The 12,408-nt window shown below is 49.6% G+C and overlaps 1 protein-coding gene across 3 annotated transcripts in view; it reads left to right on the forward strand.

The window, feature by feature from the left end:
- The window catches only part of IQSEC1 (IQ motif and Sec7 domain ArfGEF 1), a 176,658-nt gene extending 172,509 nt beyond the window's left edge, over positions 1-4,149 (forward strand). For 2 of the 3 annotated variants that reach the window (XM_017865849.1, XM_017865850.1), the window contains one exon: positions 1,923-4,149. In XM_017865849.1, the coding sequence (XP_017721338.1) occupies positions 1,923-1,967 (45 nt within the window). In that variant the 3' untranslated portion in view covers positions 1,968-4,149. The other variant, XM_017865852.1, reaches the window with a different exon arrangement.
- Positions 4,150-12,408: the final 8,259 nt, after the last annotated feature.

The following is a 12,408-nucleotide window of genomic DNA, read 5'->3' on the forward strand; positions in this document are numbered from 1 at the left end:
CACCGGTAGTCCTGCCCCACCTGCAGCACTCCATGGCTGGCCACCACCTCGGGCCCCCAGAGGGGCTGCCGCAGGCCCCTGTGCATGGGCATCACACCCAGTACTGCCACATGCAGCAGAACCCACCCCCCTACCACCACCACCACCACCACCACCCGCCCCAGCACATCCAGCACGCACACCAGTACCACCACGGCCCCCACGGGGGGCACCCAGCCTACGGGGCCCACGCCCACGGCCACCCGCCGCTGTCCTCGACCCACATGGGGCACACAGCGCACCACCACGGGCAGCCCCCTGCCCCGCCGCCCCCCACCAGCAGCAAGGCCAAACCCAGCGGCATCAGCACAATTGTGTAGACAGCCTGGGCAGGTGTCCCAGGTTCCCTGAAACAGCTGCACACCACACAGGGCACGCCCGGGGGTCGCCAGCCGCACACCAAACCCGGGGCACTTCTGTTGCCATCTCTCCCCTCTTCCCCTCACGGCCCAACTGGAGCCCCAGGAGCCCACAGGGCTGGTGTTGTGTGGAACAAAGGTCCAGATTTAATTTAGTGTTGGCACCCCGAGCTCCGCTCACCTCAGTCTGAGGGATGGGTGGGCCTCAGACACCATTCAGCCTTGAAACGGTGCCGCCAGCCAAGTAGATGTTGAACTGCCTCCCCCACTCCAGCTCTCAGCTCCCTGTGCCCTAATTTACATGCCTGTGAAAACCCAACCTAGAAAACGAAGAAATGAGATACAAAAACAGAGACAAAACAAACCCCAAAACTTGCTGCATTATTGCTCTTTTATTGACAATGGGCAAAAAATTAAGTAGACCTGATATGGTTGATGAAAATACGTAAGTAAACTTTATATGATATAAATATATAAATATATAAATATATATATATATATACTGTATAGGTAGTACTTGTGTGTGAAAGGCAGGCGTTTCAGTCCACAACATTAGCAATACCCACCTTACAAGGAGCTCCACTTACCTAGTAGGAAGACAGTACCTTAGCTGGGTGTGTGAGACAGTAGACCAAACCCTAAATGCTAGGAACAAATTCAGATACTTCATATTTTCATACAAAGAAGTCCCTCTAGGACTGGCTAAAATCTTTACACAATCATTACTAACTGTGCCAAGTAACATAGCATCTAACTGTTTAAAAAGTCCAGTATTGCTTTGTATAAATCCTTATTTTATTAACAGAATACTATCATAAATAGTATTATAATGCTCTGTTATTTCAGGTAAGCAAATAGCTAAACTGCAGTACACTCTACAGTAGCAACTCAGGACAGCTGGTTACGAGCTGGTTGTCTTAGGACATTGGTTACACAGATTCTTAGACACTTTAATGGCTGCGATAACTGTGAATCTCCATGATCCATGTTTCTTTTACGCGCATATGATTTAATGCACACTCATTCAGAGTCCTCCGAGAGGGGCATCCATACACGGCAGAAGTGTTCATCTCCAACATGAAAGTGACCAGCTCTCATCCTCGTCTCCCCAACACCATAACTTCCTCATCCCGCCTCCAACCCACACCAGGCCGAAGCCCTCAGAGAGTGTTTTCACCAGGAACCACTCTCGAACCTGAAGGTTGACTTTAGCGTTTAGCAACCCAGGGCGGTGTGTGTGTTTCCTGTTTTGTTTTCTGAGTGGTAGCAGTGATCATCGTAATTCCATGTAGCCGTGTGCTAGCAGAACCCTTGTGTCATCACCGTGGCCCGTGTGACCCCAGCCGACGAGTGCCCGGCGGAGCCCCCGCTGCCTTCCCATGGTCCAGTGAGCTGCCAGGGCATCACATGACTCTCAGCTGTGCTCTTGTCGCTTCTGTGTTGTGGTGACACCATGCGCTCCGCGGGCCAGATGCTGCACGTGGCGGGTCTGTGCCCGAGTCACCCACGGGCCATACTTTGTAGTTTCAGCCTTTCGAGCCACTGCAGCCGTCAGTGCTGTGCTCCTAAGCCATGGGACCCGAGGACTGCCCCCCGGTACCTGTCCAGGCGGAGGCCCTTTCAGAAAGGGCGAAGCTCACGCCTGACTCTGCGGGCCGTGGGGCCGCGTGCTCGGTGGACAGCGTGGTGAGCCGTGGCCGGACAGCAGGAGGAGAGGGGAGCCCCCTCTGGCTGTGTGTCACCTTGGCTGGCTGGCTGGCCAGGGTTTTGCTGATTTCCCTCCTCACATCCCTCCCCTCGCTCATATCATTGAGATCACCGTACCAGCAAATCTGCAAACCAAGCACTTTGTTAATCTCCACAGAGAGCAAATACAGCAATCTAGAGTTTAGCCTTTTTAAAATTAAGTGTGACTTTAACCTGCCCACCTGTGTCCTCCCATCGGTGTGGCATTTCTTTCTTTGGTGTCTGCTCAGAAAGAAACAGCATGGGAGCATGTGATTGGGTCCAGGCTAGGCTGTGGGGGAAGCGCCCTGGTGTCCCCGACTCCTCAATTCTTGGGTCTTTTCTAAAAGCCAGGCTTCCTAAAGCACTCTTTGTCTCGCAGTTTTGAGGAGGTTGTTCTGACCTGGAAGCGTTAAACTGCTGCATGTCATCCGGTGTCAGATGTGAGGCCGTGCTCTGCGGATTGTACATTTGCAAAATGTATTGGTGTGACCGTAGACGCATTGTTGAAGTAAAGCGATCACATATTGAGTATGTCAGCTTTTCTCGCCCTCTTCTGTGCCGAGGGGAGAGTCTCACTAACCTTTAGGTTGTTCCAGAAAAGATTCAGGCCATTTGGCATAGAACTGCTCTTTCTGAAGGGTAACACTAATGAATAGGAACAGACAGTAAACCCCAGGAGGGGCTTTCCAGAAACTCTCCCTCTCCATCACCATCCTGCAAGCTCCACAGCCTCGGGCTGCCAGCCTCTGGCACTGTCCTGGGTGTGTTCTGGAGCTGTGTTGGGCAGCAGGCCTGGGCCTTGCATAAGGACCTGCTGGAGCCCACTGAGCCCCTCCTGGGGTTTCCAGCCACGCTGTGTGCTCCTTCAGGCCAGTAAGGTTTCATCCTGTTTTATTTGCAACCTTATCAAAAGTTTGTGGAAGATACATTGTTGGATTCTAGAGACTGGAGTCATGCTGCCCACATCTTGTTTGGGAAGCGAAAGCTCCCAGTGAGCTGGTGTCCCCATGTGTCTTTCATGGGACTGTCCCCTCTCGATCCCCACCTGTTACAGCCATAGCTTCGGGGTCCTGTCATCACGTCCCACAGAAGGGGAGGCAGAAGGAGGCCGAGGGCCTCAGGATGTCTGCCTGGTCCCTTCTCACTGTGAGGACGCCCTTGGCACAGCTTTCTCAAGTCACACAAACTATTGTAGTTACATACAGAATTGCTGACATGAACAGGAGACACTGAGGGAGGAAACAGCTGGCAATGTGACAAAAGTCTTTCCTGGGACAACAATCAAATCATGTATTTGTATTTTTTTAAGTTTACCAATGAATTGTACAACAATGTAAAAATAAAGTTCATCCTAATATGATGTGCACATCTTGCTTAAAAATGTCTTCAGCATCCAGTGCAGAGTGATGTTTCCCTCACACACTGCATGCGGCACGAGCCTCTTGTTTTTCTTAACAATGAGCTGAAAAGACAGCAGATGTTCACAGCTGATGCTGGGTGTTGACTCAGCTCCACGGGAAGCTCTGTGCCCGCAGGTAAGCACGCACAGTCTTATAGTTCTCCTTGTAAAGTATCATCACCCTTCCTGCCTGAGAAACGAGTGCATTTGTATTTTATATAACAACAATAGTCAAGGCAGCATGGCTACACTGAGCAGGGTGAGGTGGGGGCACTGAGCACAGGACAAGGGGGAGGGGGCCTGCCCTCCACTCAGACCATCCGCGTCGCCCGTCTGTGTGCAGTCACATTGAGACTGCACACAGCATGCGTGTCCTCTTGGGAGATAACTTTTGCCTCCGAGTTGTTTGAAGCAATTAGAATCAGGTCCTGAATCCCCAGACTGTTCAGAGACTTCAAGGGACACCTCCCTCACAAGAAACCTGGCACCTCCACTGTGTACCTGTGGGAGGGAAAGAGTGCGTTTGTGTTCATCTGCATTCTGTTTGTCAGTGGTAACAGACTCTATCAGTGTAAAACCATGGTTGTGATCATGTGGGGAAATCAAATAAATCCTTTGAAACTCTCGGATTCTCAGTTTTTCTGAAAAGTCCAGAAGTTGCCCTCTTGGCCAGACCCAGATCTCCAGCTGACGAGTTTCTCCATTCCTTGTCATGACTCTGGGCACTCACTTTCCTTGAAGACATTGGACTGACTTGACTTTGAGAACGCTGATACAAAATGTAAAATAAAGGGACACGTCACAACCAATTGAAGGTTTCAAAGGTATTTGTAATTTCTAGCAACTTTGTTTTTTTATTTATTTTTTTATTTTTTTGAGATGGAGTCTCGCTGTCGCCCAGGCTGGAGTGCAGTGGTGCCATCTCAGCTCACTGCAAGCTCTGCCTTCCCGGGTTCATGCCATTCTCCTGCCTCAGCCTCCTGAGTAGCTGGGACTACAGGCGCCCGCCACAGCACCTAGCTAACTTTTTCTATGTTTACTAGAGACGGGGTTTCACCATATTAACCAGGATGGTGTCGATCTCCTGACCTTGTAATCCACCCGCCTCAGCCTCCCAAAGTGCTGGGATTACAGGCGTGAGCCACTGTGCCCGGCCGTATTTCTAGCAACTCTCAACAAATGATGGTCCCTTCATGGAGTAAGAGGGGATGAATTCTATTCAACGTTGAGGTACACTAGTTATGACTTAGCGAAAAACAAAATACCCAGTGGCCCAGTCCCCAGTGAAGATGGATGATGACATGAGGTCAGAACAACCTGCTTTTCCATGTTGGCTAATGTCATGTGCAAAAGCCAAGACGGTAAAGTCATTCTCCTGGAAGGAAGAGGCCTAAGTTTCAGTGCACCGGATAAAATGAACTGGCAGATCTAACTAGTGGAAAACAAAGTTAATTTTGGTGACCAAAACGAGCTCTGGCCCTCCCTCTGTACAGCACATTCTGATTGAAAGATGTTCTCACATGGGCCACCTCTTCCAGTCTCATTCATAGCCGCTACTGGCTCATCCAGACTGAAACCAGGAAAACAGCCATTTCAGTGCACACACCCTGGTGCCTTGCCCAATGCCTGTCTCTGCATCTGGGAGTCCATCCCTTTTACAACCATTCAGGGGCCCTTCAAGAGAAGCTGGGTACAAAAATTCCCTGAAGTACCCATTTCTGCCTCGGTTTGATTTTTGCGATGCAGATCTGTAGTCCAGGAGCTGCTGGAGGTAGATGAGCTAGGCCGGGGCTCCGAGGCAGTGATCTTCTGGGGATTGTGTTTGTCTCCCCCTTCCCTGAGATTGTGACCTGCATGATCCGCCTCTGTGTGTCCAGTCAGCCCCAGTACTGGGCTTGTCAGCATGCATCTATCTGAAAATGAATGGATGGCAGGGGTTCAGGTCACACCACCACCAGCAGCTGGTCTTTGAGGGTACTGATCATTGACATTATTAAATGTATGGAAACAGTTTGCCCTACCGCCCCGCCCCGCACAACTTCCCTTGACACTGAGAAGTCTGATTGGGAGACACCTGACTCATACCTTGAGATCACGGTGGTTCCTCCTCCCTGGCTGCACATGACTTCCGTGCCACCGAATCCCAGGAACATGTTTAGTCCTTGCTTCACCTGACCCCTTGGCAGCTGTGACTGTTCGTGTCTGCCTCCTTGAAACGCTGGTTCCTGGGCATCTCTGGGCCATGTGCCCTTTCTGCTCCCTGGAGACTCCTTCACAGTCTCCTGTGCAGGCCAGTCCTCCTCCATGGAGCTCGTGTGTGGCTTAGGTGAAGTCCAAGCCCTCTTCCTCCCTTTCCCCTCTGCTGAGGCACCCTCACACAAGCCCACGGTTTCAGTCCACCTTCTCCATGCCCCTGGCTTCCACATGTCATCTGCAGCCCAGACCTCTACTCTGGGCACCCATGTCCCCTTGGTGTTTCTGACAGCCCAGCCCTGCAAGCCCTCCATGACCATGCTCTTCATTATATAGCCCCATGCAGCAGAAACCTGGTCCTCTCCTCTGTTCCCTGTCTTGGCGAATGACATCATCATTGACTTGTTTAAACTGGGACCTGGGGTTTCTGGTGTTCCATCCATCTTTCCCCAAACCCTCTTGATTTATGCCTCCTGCTGCTTCTAGAATCCATCTGAGTCTCTTCACGTCTCACCCCACTGCAGGCCCTCATGTCTCTCTCCTGGACTAGAGCTCCCTGCCCTGGCACTGGCCTTCCTCGGGGAACCCCTGTCTATTCCCCATGTGGGTCTTGCACTGTTGCCAAAATTGGAGTGTGGTGGTGCAATCACAGCTCACTGCAGCCCTGATCTCCTGTGATCCTCCCACCTCAGCCTCCTGAGCAGCTGTGACTACAGGGGCACACCACCATACCTGACTAGTTTTTTTGTTTGTAGAGACAGGGTTTCGCTATGTTGCCCAGGCTGATCTCGAAATCCTGGACTCAAGTGGTCCTCCCGCCTTGGCCTCCCGAAGTGCTGAGATTACAGCTGTGAGCCACTATACCCAGCTGCCTAGCCATGGAGTCATTTTTTTAAGGTGCCCCTGCTTCAAGCCCTATTGGTGATTTCCTGTTGCCCTTAGGAGGAAAGAAATCCCATCCTTCACATGGCCCCTACCTGCCTCTCAACAGTCACATTCCCCTCACATTCCAGCCATACCAGCCTTGATTGTTTTATGACTGTTCATGCATGTCCTTTGACAGTAAAGGTCAAAAAGTCAAGACAGTGTCTGTCTTTGTACACGCTGTAATCTCAACATGGAGCACAAAGTAGATTTCCTAAGTGAATGCCTCGGGAGCACAGCAGGAAATGTGCTACAATGCACGACGCCATGTGGCAGCAACATGAGATCAGGGCCCAGGAACATGGGGTGGTGACCATGCTGGCAAGGCACTGGGGCCCGCTGGCATGCCTTGTTAAATAAGTAAAAATTGGGGCAATGGTTGGAGGCTTTTAGACATGGTGTTTTAACTTATGTCAAGTGTCTTTTAACGTGTAGTAAATCTAGTGAGAATAAATTGATGAAAACAGAAAAAAAAGTCCCCACAGTCTCACTATCTCAAATCACATGTAATTGAGTATGTGGCCAACTGTTCTTCCATCGTCCCTCCATGCATATTTCTCAGTCACCTAGTTTACATCTCTGAAGTGCTTCCCAAACAGTACTGTCAGTGTTGTTTGGTGCCCCACGTGGAAAGTGTCATCGGTCCCACACCTCTAGGGAATGATGCATTGCACGCAGTTCAATGCGTTTCTTTCTGCTGGACCTTTTAGAGCCTTTGGAAAAGATGGTGTGCATATATGAATCAATCTCTGAACCATAGCCTGTGCGTTCTACAGAATACAGTTTAGTGACACTGTGTGTGTAAATGCTATTTTTTCCCTCTTAATCTATTGTGATGAGACAGTGGAAGAAGACTCAACAATTTATAATGTCTGCATAACATTCCACCTTACGGATGTCCCATAACATGTTGCCATGCAGATAGTGTTGTGTCGGTGAACAAGGAACAAACGGAAAGAAATAATCGAGTTTCTGATAGAGTTGGTGATTCTGGTGAGGACTGGAGCCCAGAGAGGAGAACACCATGGTTCGACCACATTGCTGAGTTCCTGGGATGACCATGGACCCCGTTTTGGTGCTGCTGGAGGCCAGGTGTCCCCTGAGATGCCTCTTAGCTCAGTGCATTCAGTTCAGTGCCCACTTTTCAAGAGACCCCATCTCACCGCTCAACCCAGAACAGGCCTGTGATAAAGACCTGGGGGCTGCTACTTGCAGGCATGGGGTGAAGGTCGCCCACCCTCATTTCTAACGTGGAGCTTCAGGACTTTCAAGGCCCTTAGGGAAAGCTTTTCTTCCTATTGTGCCTAACCACACCCCATCCCACCTCCACGTTAAAGTGTTCCAATTAAATCTGAAAGATAGGACCTGAAGCACTTTGTCATTTTCCATGTAGTTAATAGGGAAGAACACATTCTAAAATAAAAATACCAGAGGACAATACCTGAATTGGAACCTCTTCTCACATCCTCTGAGAACTTTTCAAAGAAGAACAAGGGAGGGGCCAGATGCTGTGACTCACCCCTGTAATCCCAGCCTGGGCAACATAGTGAGACCCCCATCTCTACAACATCAAAACATGAACCAGGCATGGTGGTGCCTGCCTGTGTTCCCAGCTACTCTGGAGGCTGAGGTAGGAGGATTGCTTTAGCTGGTGAGGCCAAGGCTACGTGAGCCATGATCACCCCACTGCTCTCCAGCCTGGGCCACAGAGCAAGACCACGTCTCCAAAACAAAGAAACAGAGTCACCTATAGCTGTCAGACCTACACTGTGTTTGGGAAAGAGCGAAAAACCACAAAATTCACTTAAAGGTCAGTGGGAAAATAAACATCTTAGAGCAGCAGAGTTGATGTAGAATCACTTGCCATTGCCAGGGTGGGGTGCAGGGGCAGGGGGGATGCACAGCTGGAGGAGGTGAGGGTCCCCTTGGAGGTCCTGGGTGGGGTGCAGGAGTGGGGGGGTGCACAACTAGAGGAGGTTGGGGGTCCCTGTGGAAGTCCTGGGTGGGGTGCAGGGGTGAGGGGTGCACAGCGGAAAGGAATGGAGGGGTCCCCATGGAGGTCCTGGGTGGGTGCCGGGGCAGCCAGAGGGGGTGCACAGCAGGAGGAAATGGGTGGTCCCTGTGGAGGTGCAATGCACAGAGCAGGAGGAGGGAGCCGCCCTGAGAGGAGAAAGGCGACCGGCTAAGCAAGAGCTACAGGAAGCACCTGGACAGGCCGTCAGGCCAGAAGAACCTGGAAAGGGTGTCTGGGAGCTTTGGTGATGAAGGGCAAGAAGGAAGCAGCTAAGACAGGGGCCTCATCACAGAGATGCTGTCAAAGATTCACCAGGCCCGCCTAAAAATATCTTTTATTACGGGAACTGCATTTCACCTTAGCAGCACAAGAGGGCATGATTGCACTACCAAACCCAGAAAAGCACCCACGCGTTTGAAAAACGGGAAGAGAAGAGAAAGGGAACGGCAGTCAGCCTATCCGCTGCTGCACTGTTAGCAGGTGAGAGTTGGGTGATTTTATTGCAGCTGACAGTGCTCAATAATAGCACAAGGTCAGTTAGGAAAAGCGGGCACCGTGGGCATCAGTGGAAGGCACTATTACCAAGCCCTTGTGATGGCTCATTTTAGCAGTCAGCTTGACTAGGCTAAGGGATGTCCAGGGAGCAGGGAGAGCATGACTTCTTGTGTTTCTGTGGGGGGTTTCTGGAAGAGATGAGCACTTGACCCCCCAGGGGGACTGACTGAGGGCCACCCGCGCCAGTGTGAGCAGGCCTGCTCCAATCTACTGAGGCCCAGATGCAACCAACAGGTGGAAGGAGGGGAAATTTGTTCTTTGCTTGACCTGGGACATCCACCTTCTCCTGCCCTTGCGTATGAGAACTGCAGGTTCTTGGGCCTCTGGACCCCGTGTCTTAACCCAGAAGCCTCCAGGTTCTCAGGCCTGTGGCCTGGGACTGAGAGGGACACCACCGGCTCTTCTGGTTCTTAGACATTTGGAGTCGGACTGAATTGCACCACGGGCTTTCTGGGATATGCCGCTGGCATATCCTGGGGCTTCCTGGCCTCCAGAAGGGCATGAACCAATCATTTCCCACAATAAATCCCCTCGTGAGAGTGTGTGTCCCCTATTTGTTCAGTTTTCTCTGGAGAACACTGACTAATACAGCTCTAGTACAAAAATAAAGCCTTCCTAAATACAGAAAAAAAATAACCAAGCCAAAAAGGGGGAGTGAAACAGACCACGGTCTTCAGAATGAAAGCCACACGAGGACGCCATACTCCACACAGTGAATTCACAACGGCAAACAACCTTCCAGAACAAACCAAAGACACCAGCTACATCAAAACGCAAGTGTGCCAGTTCCAGCACTTTGGGAGGCTGAGGCGGGTGGATCACGAGGTCAGGAGTTTGAGACTAGCCTGACCAACATAGTGAAACCCTGTCTCTCCTAAAAAAAAAAAAAAAAAAAAAAAAAAAATTGGAAAAATTAGCCAGGCGCTGGGTAGTGTGTGCCCTGTAGTCCCAGCCTACTCAGGAGGCTGAGGCAGGGAAGAATGGCCGTGAACCCAGGGAGGGCGGGCTTACAGTGGAGCCGAAATCACACTACTGCGCTCCAGCCCTGGGCCGATAGAGCAGACCTCCAATCTCAAAAAAAAAACAAAAAAAAAAAAAAAAAAAAAAACACGCAAGTGTGGCCTAGCTCCCCGCTAAGAAAAAGGTCTTTGAAGACCTTTCTCTTCGCCACACTAGTTTTGTGTGGCAACCCCAAAGTGTGCAGGAAAAAACCACTGATTTATCAGCCTGCATCTGCAGATACACAGGGTTCCCCTGGTCTAGAACTGGGTCAGTCTGAGCCTAGGGAGTCTAGGACTGCTCCACGTATCCCTCATTCTCCTGACCGCACCGGTCGAGGCCTGTCCTGGTCATGGCAGTAGGCTGCAGTGCAGGAGCATGAGCCTGGCCCCAAGCACATTGCACACCTTTGCTCACGCCAGGCACACCACAACCCCATTGACCACTTCGCTCCACGCCCAGCCCAGCGTCAGAGGTTATAGAAGTGTTCCCTGCCACAAACGGAGTCATGGCTAGGGTATGGACTAGAAATACGTTCCATCTACCCCAGACCACAAAGCAAAACCCACCAACTCTCTGCCAATATGCTAAAGGGACACCTAAGAGAAAAATTCAGAAAGGCTAAAGGCTACCCATAAAGACGTGCACGGAGGGGCACAAGCTAATGAAGCCCAATAAGGGGAGGAAGCAAGTTACAGTCTTGATGTGTGACAGGGTAGAAATCAGCCTTAAAAACAATGTGCAAGAGAAGATGACTTGATAATGCTAGAAGCTGCAATTCTCAATGTAGACATGACAGGAATATCTATGCACCACATAAGACAACAGCAGTCTTCAAAAAACCAAAACTACAGGATAGGTAGGAAGAAATAAAAACACATTCGTAAAGGTTAACATTGCCACTCTGAATCCAAGATAGGTTAAGAGACCAAAATGAAATGATCTAGAAGCTTTCAGTTTCTTATGAATGTGATACCAAGCATTGCGCTTCACTAACAGAGAAAACACCTTTCCGAGCTCCCTTGGAACGTTTTTGGAAACTTGCCACATATTAAGACACAAGGGAAACTTCAGTAATTCCACAAGGCAGAGAGAATCTAAACATATTCTCTAATCACAGTACAGTAAAACTAGAAATGAATTAAAGACTCAAAAATTCCCTACTGGAAATGTTATTAACTCTATTAAATTACTCTTGGATCAGAGGACAAATACAAACCACAACCATAGAATTTGTTTAAAATGGTAAAAACTTGTATCAGAATCCATGGTGCAATTACTGAGGCAAAGAAAATTACATCCAAAATGAAAAAGAAACATCAAATGCAAAATTAGGAAAAGATTAAACAAAGGAGAAACAGTTGCAAAATAACAAGCAAGGCTGGGTGTGGCAGCTAATGCCTGTAATCTTAGCACTTTGGGAGGCCAAGGCGTGCACATTGCTTGAGACCAGGAGTTCAAGACCAGCTTGGCCAACATGGTGAAACCCCATCTCTGCTAAAAATACAAAAATTAGCCGGGCATGGTGGCGCACACCTGTGATCCCAGCTACTTGGGAAGCTGAGTCAGGAGAATCGCTTGAACCTGGGAGGCGGAGGTTGCCGTGAGCTGAGATAGCGCCACTGCACTTCAGCCTGGGAGACGGAGTAAGACTCTGTCTCAAGAAAGAAAAAAAAAAAGCAAAATCAGAACAAAGAAATAATAAAGCTTACGAACAAAAAGCTGGTCTTGGAAAAAAGAAAAAAGAAAGTAGATAAACCTCTAGCTAACCAAATCAAGGTGACAAGAAAACAAAACACTAAAAATGAGAAACCAACACAGGACTGAATATTGAAGTGGAGAACATTTTTTAGAGTGATGATACTTTGAACGACTTTATGCAAATAAATTTGAAATGAATAATTCCCATGAGAGAAATAGAAAATGTAATCAACAGCTTAACTGGCCCATTTTGTTTCACAGGGAATTCTTCTGACCTTCACAACCAAATAATTTCACTGTTACGTAAACTTTCTGATCACAGCAAAGGAAGGAAAACTTCCCAGTGCTTTTGTTTTTCCTTGAGACGGAGATTCACTCTTGTTGCCCAGGCTGGAGTGAAATGGTGCCATCTCAGCTCACTGCAACCTCCGCCTCCCAGGTTCAAGCGATCCTCCTGCCTTAGCTTCCCGAGTAGCTGGAATTACAGGCATGCGCCA

This window comes from Rhinopithecus bieti, unplaced genomic scaffold (genome assembly GCF_001698545.2).
Source record: "Rhinopithecus bieti isolate Rb0 unplaced genomic scaffold, ASM169854v2 scaffold_83527, whole genome shotgun sequence".
NCBI lineage: Eukaryota > Metazoa > Chordata > Mammalia > Primates > Cercopithecidae > Rhinopithecus > Rhinopithecus bieti.